At 34.1% G+C, this 10,691-nt stretch overlaps 1 protein-coding gene across 1 annotated transcript in view; it reads right to left on the reverse strand.

Moving 5' to 3' along the window:
- Window positions 1-2,212: 2,212 nt before the first annotated feature.
- LOC117120767 (major facilitator superfamily domain-containing protein 1-like) overlaps window positions 2,213-10,691 on the reverse strand; it is a 10,966-nt gene continuing 2,487 nt past the window's right edge. Inside the window, exons 4-15 of the mRNA XM_033265852.1 lie at window positions 10,506-10,548; window positions 10,311-10,378; window positions 9,797-9,905; window positions 8,957-9,053; window positions 8,203-8,413; window positions 7,569-7,625; window positions 6,610-6,766; window positions 5,467-5,564; window positions 4,907-5,019; window positions 4,018-4,129; window positions 3,338-3,437; window positions 2,213-2,975 (exon numbers count right to left, since the gene is read on the reverse strand). Of these exons, the coding sequence (XP_033121743.1) occupies window positions 2,916-2,975; window positions 3,338-3,437; window positions 4,018-4,129; window positions 4,907-5,019; window positions 5,467-5,564; window positions 6,610-6,766; window positions 7,569-7,625; window positions 8,203-8,413; window positions 8,957-9,053; window positions 9,797-9,905; window positions 10,311-10,378; window positions 10,506-10,548 (1,225 nt within the window). The 3' untranslated portion in view covers window positions 2,213-2,915. The remainder of the gene's footprint in view (window positions 2,976-3,337; window positions 3,438-4,017; window positions 4,130-4,906; window positions 5,020-5,466; window positions 5,565-6,609; window positions 6,767-7,568; window positions 7,626-8,202; window positions 8,414-8,956; window positions 9,054-9,796; window positions 9,906-10,310; window positions 10,379-10,505; window positions 10,549-10,691) is intronic.

Raw genomic sequence — 10,691 nt, forward strand, 5'->3', positions numbered from 1 at the left:
ACTGTAATACTAAATAACAATAATAATAATGCATTATACATTTATTAAATTCAGAGAATTTTGGTGAAAATGTTGCTTTTGTAGAGTATCAATTTTGTAAAGGGGTGTTATACAAAACACTGTTTTGGGGGAATGCAATCAGTAGCAGTTTTAAGGGTTAGGAAGACACTGAGCACTGTCTATAACCTTTATACATATTATATAGTATATGGAGCGATTTACTTTTTTGTAATACAAGACTACTTGATAGCGATTTAGTTCACTTTAGAGGTACCCATGTCTCTTCTGAAGGAGTGCCTGTGGTCTAGGAACCCATGGAACCCTGTGGGGAAATGCTGCTTTAAAAAAGCATTTTACAGTCTGAGAATACCATTTCTAGGAATTCAAAGGTGCCTCTTAAATCACCTCAGCCCTAAACATTCAGGGGTGGGGGTCCCCCACCCCCTGACAGGGACCTTCACACCTTTTATCTGAGACTCTCTGGTGGTGCAGCTATGTGTGTTGAATCCATTTGTATTTTTTACAATAAAATGATCTTGTATTATTTGTAATGCTATAATTATTAATACTGTATTATTATACTGTATTGAGATAACATTTTTAAAATCAGCTTTCACCAATGTTTCCAAAACCCCTTGATCTGGCCAAGGCTATGCATACTCATGTTTCTCACAAATTAATCCATGGTATAATGCACCACTGCAATGCTATCAATTATTCGAAGTGTGGAATTGGAATTTGCTTTACTGTTACTGCTAATGTCATGAACTGAAGGTATACAGAGATATTCAATAATAAATAATTATAAAAGAAATGATAATACTGTACTAGCGAGTTTGTGTATACTTAGAAATGTTTTCATGGTACCTAAAAAAAAAATCTTAAATATTTAACCTTGCAATAATCATCAGGAGCAGTTTCCAGTAAGAATGGGGCATAACAGGGCATATTTTTAGGAGTGTGTAAGGGGTTGTTTACAATTATCAACATTTTTGCAAGTGTACAAACAGTACTCCTTTTCGGTACCCCCTTCACCCCTCTGAAAGTGTACATTAAAAATTTTGATTTTGCAAAACAATTCTCCAAGTTAGCTGTACTTTACTGTATAAAAATTGTCTATTATATCACTGGTTACAACTGGTCGTAAAAATCTATTATTTTAAAAAGTGCATTTTACTTTGAATCAACATTGTCATCCATATGTATAAGTGTACAAATTTGTCTACCCCTCCCCACCCCCACCCCAGTGGACTTTTTGTACTCTTTTGAAAATGTTGAACCCCTAGCATACTGTTTGTACACTTTTAAAAATGTTGAAAATTGTGAACAACCTCTAACATCGGTTTGGTCAAGCCCTCCATTGGCCAAAGCTCGTCAGGCAGTCGGACCAAAAAAAAAAAAAATATATAGGACTAGTTTTCCCATCCCAGCCATTTCCGGCCATCTAGAAGTCCTGATTAAAAAAAAAAATCTTTTTTTTGGGAGGAGGGGACATCCCCCTCCCACACCCGGCTCGGGCCTTCGGCCCTCAGATAACGCTGCGCACTATAGTTACACCCATAAATACTTAGGTCCCCCCCCTCAGTCGGACATCTTAGTCCCCCCATAAATTATATCCTAGAGCCACCACTGACCGTACCCATAAATTAAAATTGGAAAGATGCCAGGAATAGATGCTGATTAGGTGAAAGCATCAACTCAATCAAGGGAAACTTCAACTACCGACTAGAAACAGAAGTTAAGTTCTTTAATTAATAAAACAAACTTTAAAAAAAAATTGAAAGTATAAAATAAAATAAGAAGAAGACTGAAATGCATTTGCATAGCATAATGGTAAATATTTGACCTCAATGTAAGAACCAGCACTGATTTTGTCAACAGATCCCATCAATGACAGCTATGTGTCTTTCAAAGAAGACGGCTACTACAACAGTAACAATTGTTTGTTTCGTTGATTGGTTCAAGGTCTTAGTTTGCATCTATGTATCTTTATCTCTTTCTGTTTCCTTTTGTTTTCTTCATGTGTTTTTTAATGCTGTCTTTTGTTGGTGTCTGTGTCTGTATTTTACTGGCAACATTGCAATTAATCCAAAATACAACATCAAATATTTTTCTTAAAAAATTATTTTTTATTCAATCAAAACACATGAGTACTGTATTACATAAAATGATACATAATTACAGCTTTAAAAAAAAAAGAATTTATATATACTAAATAATTACAATATTCTAAATTACATGTTGAAGTTTAAAAATCAGTGTTACATATACTGTAGTAATATTTAGAATTGACAACACTTCTTGATTAAGAATGAATACTGTGTATGTTATGTATGTAATGTGTGTATTTGGTATGTGGGCGGTGGAGGTTTTGATGTGTTTATTAATACTACGAGCTCCATTGTGTCTCTTTGTAATTTTATGTCCTTTGGATGGCAAAACAAAGGTACCAAATATTTCATGTAGGCCTTCGGTTAGGGCTACATCAAGTTGGAATGTATGCCTATAATTAAAGTACAGCAAAACAAAATGAGTTGTCGATTTGCTAAAATGTAAAATATTTGTTTCATTAAGATAATAAAATCATGTATAGATATTTTATAATAAGATAAGGCCAATAAAACAAGTTTGTGTTCCCCAAGCCCTGAACAATTTAAAATCCCTTTTTCAGTTAAATGATATCCTACTTGAACCTAAAAAAATAATGGTGTGGGCTTAACATGAGAAGCTATGGTAATAATACAAAAACATTTAATAATAGTAAATGGTTCTATAAAATGAATTAGTTGGTTGACTCTACACTGCTCAAATCAGAACCACTCCATATCAGAAATGCTGGTCCAGCCATCATTTTCAGCATTTAATGTGAATTTTTACACATTTGGTGAAGTTGGAATTTAGAATAACAACCCGATTTATTGTAGAACGCCATGTCTCGACAGAGCTTTGACATGTGGATTAAAATGATCAGGCAACTGGAAAAAAAAAAATCAAATGCAAACATGTTTTACTTTCAACTGGCTTACAAACAGTGGTGGTTTGAATCGCACAGTGGTGGTTTGAATCGCAAAAGACCTTATTTATCTATTTATTTTTTATTTTTTATCCATATTTATAGAAAGTGACCCTTCCAGCACATCCTAGAAAGTCAGCTGATATTCAGGGTGCCATCATAAATATATGAAATAATGTGGTGCTTTCATCAGCGAAGTCTCTATATGGAGTTGTTTTTAATCATGAGGGAATTGAACCCAGAACCCTGGGAATAGAAGGTAAGCATCTTAACCACTGAGCTATTTAACTCTACTTCACTCCTTAGAAACAATTACTGGCTTACCTTAGCACCAATGCGTGACAGGTAACGGTTTCGCAGTGCAAATGCACTTCGCGCCTGCAAAGGTGATTTGAGAAGATGCGGATCGTTTTGTTTTTCAACTCTATCAAAATTTTTAAAAATAACAAAATTATATAGTAGGTAAGAAAATAACCCAAATGCTTATTTACACATGTACTGTCTGTGTAGATTTAGAAAAAAAATTCCATATTTGCATACCTTGTATTTATTTATAAGTTATTAACTTTTCAATAGAAAAATTGTGAAGCAAAACATTTTTCTTTTTAATTAACAGATATAATCTGACCATAATTTTTTTAAACAAAAACTCTTGAATTCGGTGATGATCAGCTTAAGGATTTATAATAAAACATCTGTTAAATCCGCAACAAATTGTTCTCAATAATACTTGCAGTACATTGCATTGATATTTCAGAGAAGAACTGTTTTTTTGTTGGGACTGTCTCTAAAAAATAATATAATTATAATATAATAATACTTAATAATAATAATAATAATAATATAATTACTTAAGCATTTTCCACACAAATTAAAAATACATACATGAAGATACACAAAGAAATACCTATTTTAAAACCAAAAACATATAATTGAATTAAAACTCAATACTGGAATAATTAATTCACTATTGTGAATAATCTGAACTTTATTTGCTCACTTACTCTCGTTTGGCAATGCTTTTCTTATGGAATTCGCGTTCTTTAGCCGACATGTTTAGAAATCCGCCCTCTGATAGGTCAACTAAATACAGACACAGGCTACCAATCAGGGCAACTTAAAAAAGCAAGGAAAAGTAATTATTAGAACATAAAAGCATCTTGTTAATTATAACCACTATAGCCATGATTCTGGGTGTACTGTAAAATATAAGCATCTACTGTAATTATAATCCCTGTATCTATTTTTCATGACTGAGTGTACTGTAATCCAGAAAGGGGATATCATTAAAAGGAAAGGGTGCACTGGAGAGGAGGGGATACTGGCAGACTGGGGAGATGGCATCCCATATGGCAGCAAGTTAGTTCCAGTGAGTTAAATTTACTAATAATGAAAATGGCTTTAGGTTTTCATTGGCATAGGGATTTAGTTCCACATTCTCAATTTTTCGAACTGCCACCCCCAAGTTTCGCATTCTCAATTTTCGCAACACCCCACCTCCCCAAGGATGAAGCCAGCCTTCTCCCCTAAGAGGACCACATTGGTGGGGAGTAATGCTATTGAAGGAATGCCCTTATTTAACAAAAATATTAATCTGAGTGCACAGTATTATTATTTTTTAATCATCAAATTCATGACATGTATACATACATAATATATTTAGTTACGCATTTTTCCATTCTTCATGATAAGTCTACACTATACAATTTTATTTAAAAATTTCCTTGTATTTCTTGCATTGTATTATTATAATGCTGCTATATGATTGTATACAATTTGGATGTAAGAGTGGTAAACATCCATTAGTGGATGGAAACGGAGGGAATAACACAATCCCTCAACCCCCACCCACACCCCTCCCATTGAGTATAAAGCAAATATATACATGATTACCACAGAGAAGAACACTGAAGAAAACTTCTAGTATAAGATATCCCTTCTCGTCTAAAATCTGTCCAGCAACCATGGGTACTATAGCTAGGCCAAGGTTCTGAATTGACTGCATGCTAAGGAAGAGAGAATGTAAAAGGGGTTATTTTAACAGGTAAATTCAAACAAACGTGTGTCTCTCAGCATTCTGTAAAGCCTGGTGTATTTTTGTAGGAATTCTGCCTCACGAAAATAAAATATCTATAGCATTTATTATTTTTGTCTCAAGAAGAAGAATGCGCGCCATGTGCGCCTGCCTTGAGAAAACAGTTTGCTGTCAGTAGACATGGCAATGGATTTTCCAATCATAAGTGCTCGTTTAACTGACTTGCCCGGGCTTGTGGGGCTAGCAAGTATGTGACAATCAATAAAATATGAGAATGTATTTTATCCCATCAATATGCAGGTAAGCTCAGTGTCACTCAAAAAAGTTTGACGAGAACCTGCTCTTGTGTGCGCCAAGTTGAAGTGACAAGCTCCTGACAGCAGGTTGAGAATACATATGATTGTATTTAAATACTTACAAGCCATAGGCAGTACCCAATTGGTGTTCCGGCATAATATATGCTACAATAGGCCACAGTGCACAGGCAAGTAAAGAATATGCAATGCCCATAAGACTCTGTAAAGAAAAGAAAAAGAATAAATAATAGTAATAACAATAACAATTGGATCGGTTTGCATTTGACTAGTGTGTCAATCACCAAAGGTATAAACAAAAGTCTTATTTTTGGTAGTGGCCTTCTAGTGTTGAACTGGGTAAAGTGTTCTCTAACATTAAAAACAGCAACATCGGCAGCAATTTCGGCAGCAGCATCAACAGCAGTAGCAATAACAGCACCTGCAACAACAGCACCGGCAACAACAATAACAGCACCAGCAACAACAACAAAAGCAACAATAATAACAGCAACAACAACAGCAGCAACAACAGCAACAACAACAACAGTAGCAACACCAACAAAAACAGTAACAACAACAACAGCAGCAACAGCAACAACAACAAGCAACAACAGCACCACCAACAACAACAACAAGCAACAACAGCAACAACAACAGCACCACCAACAACAACAAGCAACAACAGCAGCAACAACAACAGCACCACTAACAACAACAACAACAACAACAAGCAACAACAGCAGCAAATAAAACAGTTTGTGTATCCTGTAACAATTGCTAATATTTTTTGACATTTTTTTCATATTGTTTTTGCTGGTTTCAGATTTGATGGGTCTGCTTAATATTATGTTCCAGTTTCTATCATTATGTTGGGGACCTCTAGAAATACAAGCCTCAGGGCTCATTATAGAGCTATCCCCTGCATTCCTTTCCCATTTTATTATTCCATGCACTGAATTTAGTTTTTTACGTTTTTTTTTGTTAATTGTATTTTTATGTATTGAAATTGAGTGTAATAAATATTACAAAGCTAAGTAACACCAACAACAGCACCAACAGCAGCAGCAACATCAGATATAAACATAACAATAATGTTGATATTTAAAAAAAAAATTAAGCTTTGTAATTACCAAGTGAAAAATGGATTAATAAAATTAGGTATTACACCGATACAATTCCAAACAATTTTCTGAAGACTGCTCTCCTAACATTAACAACAGCAATAACAATAACGTTGATAAAACAATATTAAGTTTTGTACGTACCATAGTGACAAATGGATTAATAAATGTGAATGCTAACATAAAATGCGCTGCGATTGTAAGTACGACGCCAGACACCACCCAGAATATATTTCTTCCAGTCTTGTCAACAGCAAACCCAAAAACAGGCGATGCCCCAGCCGAAATGAAATAAACCAAACTGATAAGAAACGTAAAGATGAAGGGATATAGAGGTGAATACGTAGAGTTGTTATAGACTTGAATTAAAAATACAGTTAAATGAAAAAGGAGTTGTTGGCATGACAACTAATAGTGGAGTTGAATAGTGCTTAAGATGTTTGCCTTCCAATCTCAGGGTCCTGGGTTCAATGCCTGTCATGGTAACAGGATTTTTCCTCATGACTGAATCAACTCCCTAATCCTCATAGACTTAGTTTATGTAGAGCATCTTGTGTTTGTGTTTGCCTTGTGAAGGGATATATATGCCACTTTTAAAGAAAAGGGATTCAATATGCTGCTTGGCAAATCCTTGGCCTTGGGCCTAAAAAAATAAAATTAATAAGTAATATATATCAAAATAACTGCACTAAAATATCCTTGGTAATAATACCAAGGATAACTCGTTCTCCCCTAATCAACTTCTCCCTCTCTCATTATTTTTTATTTTAACCATCCCATTGTTTACATTCACCAATAAAATGTTATTCTTATTTTCGCCTCCGTGTGGATGTTTTTGGCAGGACTGTTTGCTAAGTAAGAAAACAACATTTTATTTTTATTTTTTTTCCGCCCTCCTCTTTAAAAAAATAATTTCGTAAAACAAGGTATAAAAAAAGTCTTGCCTAAAAGATCTTAAATCAGCAAAAAATTGTATTTCTTCTTTCTGTGTATTATTGGAAGCTGTTTGTTCCTCTCAATAGAGCTATTCAATTAAATATCTTAGCACAGAAAGAATATCTTGTGAATGCTGCTAACAATCTTTCCCACATTACTGTACTAACCTGTTAACTAGATTAGCTTCTGTAGGATTGAAATCAAATTTGTCTTGAAAGAAAACTCTGTAAGATTTAAGTTTATTAAAAATGATTATTTCTTCTTCACATGATTGTAAAGCGAGGTTGGTTCAACGGAACTCACTACGTAGATCTTGAATTATTATTATTGTTATCAACTTATTATTACATGATGTCATATGTGGCCTTAAGTTAGAGGGTGGTGTTGTAAGCAATATTTCATAGTACAAATCCATATTTTTAAAAACTTGTATGTTGTATGAACCATATTAGGCATGTTCACACCAAAACCTGGAAAATATCAATAGTTGTCAGGTCAACTTTGAATGAATTATGTTCATATACTATCTCTTCTCAAATAAAATTTAAACAGCATTTGACAACTCCAACTTTATGTATGTAAAATCCATTATGTTTAGGTTAGTAGATAAGCACATTTTGTAACTGTTCGTTAATGTGTGCAAACATATGTGAACTATGCAACATGTGCATACACATAAGTTTAAAGAAAAAGCAGCTTCAGACATAATTTTTGTATACACACGTTCAAACCGAGTGTGTATGTACAAGTTGCATGGTTCGCACATGATGGGCATATCAAGTTAATACAGTATATACTCACGTTCCAAGCCCAATGAAAGGAAATACTGCCACATAATACATAACACAGACGAGAAAAATGAGCCACAAGGTTAACGGGAAGTCCTTGACGTCGCTCAGCTTGATGACCTCGCCAGTTTCTCCCAAACCTTTTTTGGTGATTCTAGCAGCTCTTGCATCATAGTACCACAACATCAGGCCACAGATCATTGACAGAATACAGAATCCAGCACCTATGTCAGAACAAAGGATTGCTTTCACTATTTACCACCATCATCATCATGTTTATCACTATCATCATGTTTATCCCTATCATCACCATACCACCACCATTATTAACAATATCATCACCAGTATCTTTACCATTATCATCAACACCACCACTATCATCTCTACACCATCACTACCACAATCAAAACCATTATCATTACCACCATCAGCATTACTATCACCACAACCATCAACACCAATCATCACCATGACTGCCATCACCATCATTGTCGTCACTAACGATGACAATAATGACATCATCGACATCACCTTTGCGATATCATTACCATAGTCACTGTTGTTCGCATTTAACATCTTCATCATTATTTGTTAGATATCATCATTATCATCACATTTGTCTTTGTCACCATTCCAGTGACACCCTTATCACTTCCATTTACTGACTAGCAACAAGGCTGCATCCTGCAACAGCATGGGTTTCAGTGCCAGAAACTAAGTAACCTCCATGTCGAAGCAGAAAGGTCAACGCAAGATCAGTGACTCACCAACCCACAATGCAATTGCGAGGCGTTTGTAGTCTGGCAAGGCCTCAGACGTTGCATCGTAAATCGGTTTCATTACATTCATATTAACAGTGCTACCCTGCAAGAGCATCACACAGAAATGATTAAGGTAAAATATGTTCAAATGTTGAAACAAAATTAGATATGTGTATATTTGAAAAACATACATTTTACTAGAAACAAAATAAGCCAATTACAGGATGAAGAGATTCCAGTATGTACTGCTACATAAACCTTACAAACTTTCATTTTTTTTTCCAGCAATTTTCAACCAATTTGTTTCCTTTGTTAGTGCTTTTAAAATTTTATATGTATTGTGAACTTTCTGAAATTGTAATTAATGTCAAATTTGTCCAATTTTAAAAATATCTACTGCTCCTTTCAATTGTGAATTCCTTGTCTTGTTTTGTTTTTTTGTAAATATATTTGCAATTTAATAATTTAATGATTTTATTCTGAATTTTGAATGTTCTTATATATTGTTTTCAACTATTTTTCACCAACCACTTTTTTAAATGTACATACTCTATGTTAAATTTTTTATATTTTTGTCATTTTTTATTATCCAAATGATGGATTTTCCAAAACCAACAGATGCACTGATTATACTTGAATAACACAGAACAAACGTTATTCCAAATAAAAAAAAAAAGGGAGGCCATGATTCAATGTTTTCATTCTTTATTGGGTCATCTTCAGGAAGCCCCAATAAAGCTTGAAACGTTAAATCATGACCTCCCTTTCTTTATTTGGAGTAACATTTTTTCTGTAATGGATTTTTAGTTGAAATAAAATTAAATAGAACTGAATTAACCTACGTACCACTCGCGAAAAGCTCAGCTGAAGTCCAAATACCATGTTTAACTCCTTATTTTTGAACCAACTAACAGCATATGTGTTCTGGGCCACAGCTAAATTCTCTCCACCTAGCCTAAAAAAGGGTTAAAAACTATAATATTATTAAATGAGTACAATAATAATGCACTGTAGTTCTATATTCTAATTGTGTGGAATATACAAATACAACATGGTTTTAGGTGGAGTAGTGAATGATGTAGTCCCAATCATTCAATAACAAGGGAAGTAGAATCCACTGACTTTACCGAAATAACACCATTATATTGTATTTGTTTACTATACCTCATAAATATTGAACAGCAAACCGTTCGTCTACATTAACCATTTCAATCTGTGAGGGTAATTACGCAGTTTGCATACGATTCACATAGGCAGGTGGTATGGTAGTCTCCCTGTGTGCTCTTACCAGTTAAAATTGACCACGGAAATGTTATTATCTAATAGTAGTTATGAGGTATAGTAATATGAACTGACTTACCCAAAGACAAAGCGTCCTATTTCCATGACAACATAGCTGTTAATAGAGGCGCCGACAGCAAAGATACACTAAAATAGAAAAATTCAACAGCTGGCTATTAATTTCTAGTAAACAAGAAGTGGTGCTCTCTAATAATATATCTTTGGAAAAAAAAAATACTGAACTTCTGGCTTTCATTAGATTAGTTCTACTTACTTGTCCAATAAGTACAAATATCCCAAAGACAATTGTGCCAAATCTACAAATAAAAAAACAAACAAACTATGAGTACATTTACTCATGGGTTAATGTGAGGGCGCCTTCGAATCGAATAACACGTACTGAATTTTGTCTATACATTGCTGTAAAATTTTCTTTAAATATCCTGTTTAATCTCTGCCA

Source organism: Anneissia japonica, unplaced genomic scaffold (genome assembly GCF_011630105.1).
Source record: "Anneissia japonica isolate Jap-2015-1 unplaced genomic scaffold, ASM1163010v1 scaffold3888_len366471_cov172, whole genome shotgun sequence".
Classification (NCBI taxonomy): domain Eukaryota; kingdom Metazoa; phylum Echinodermata; class Crinoidea; order Comatulida; family Comatulidae; genus Anneissia; species Anneissia japonica.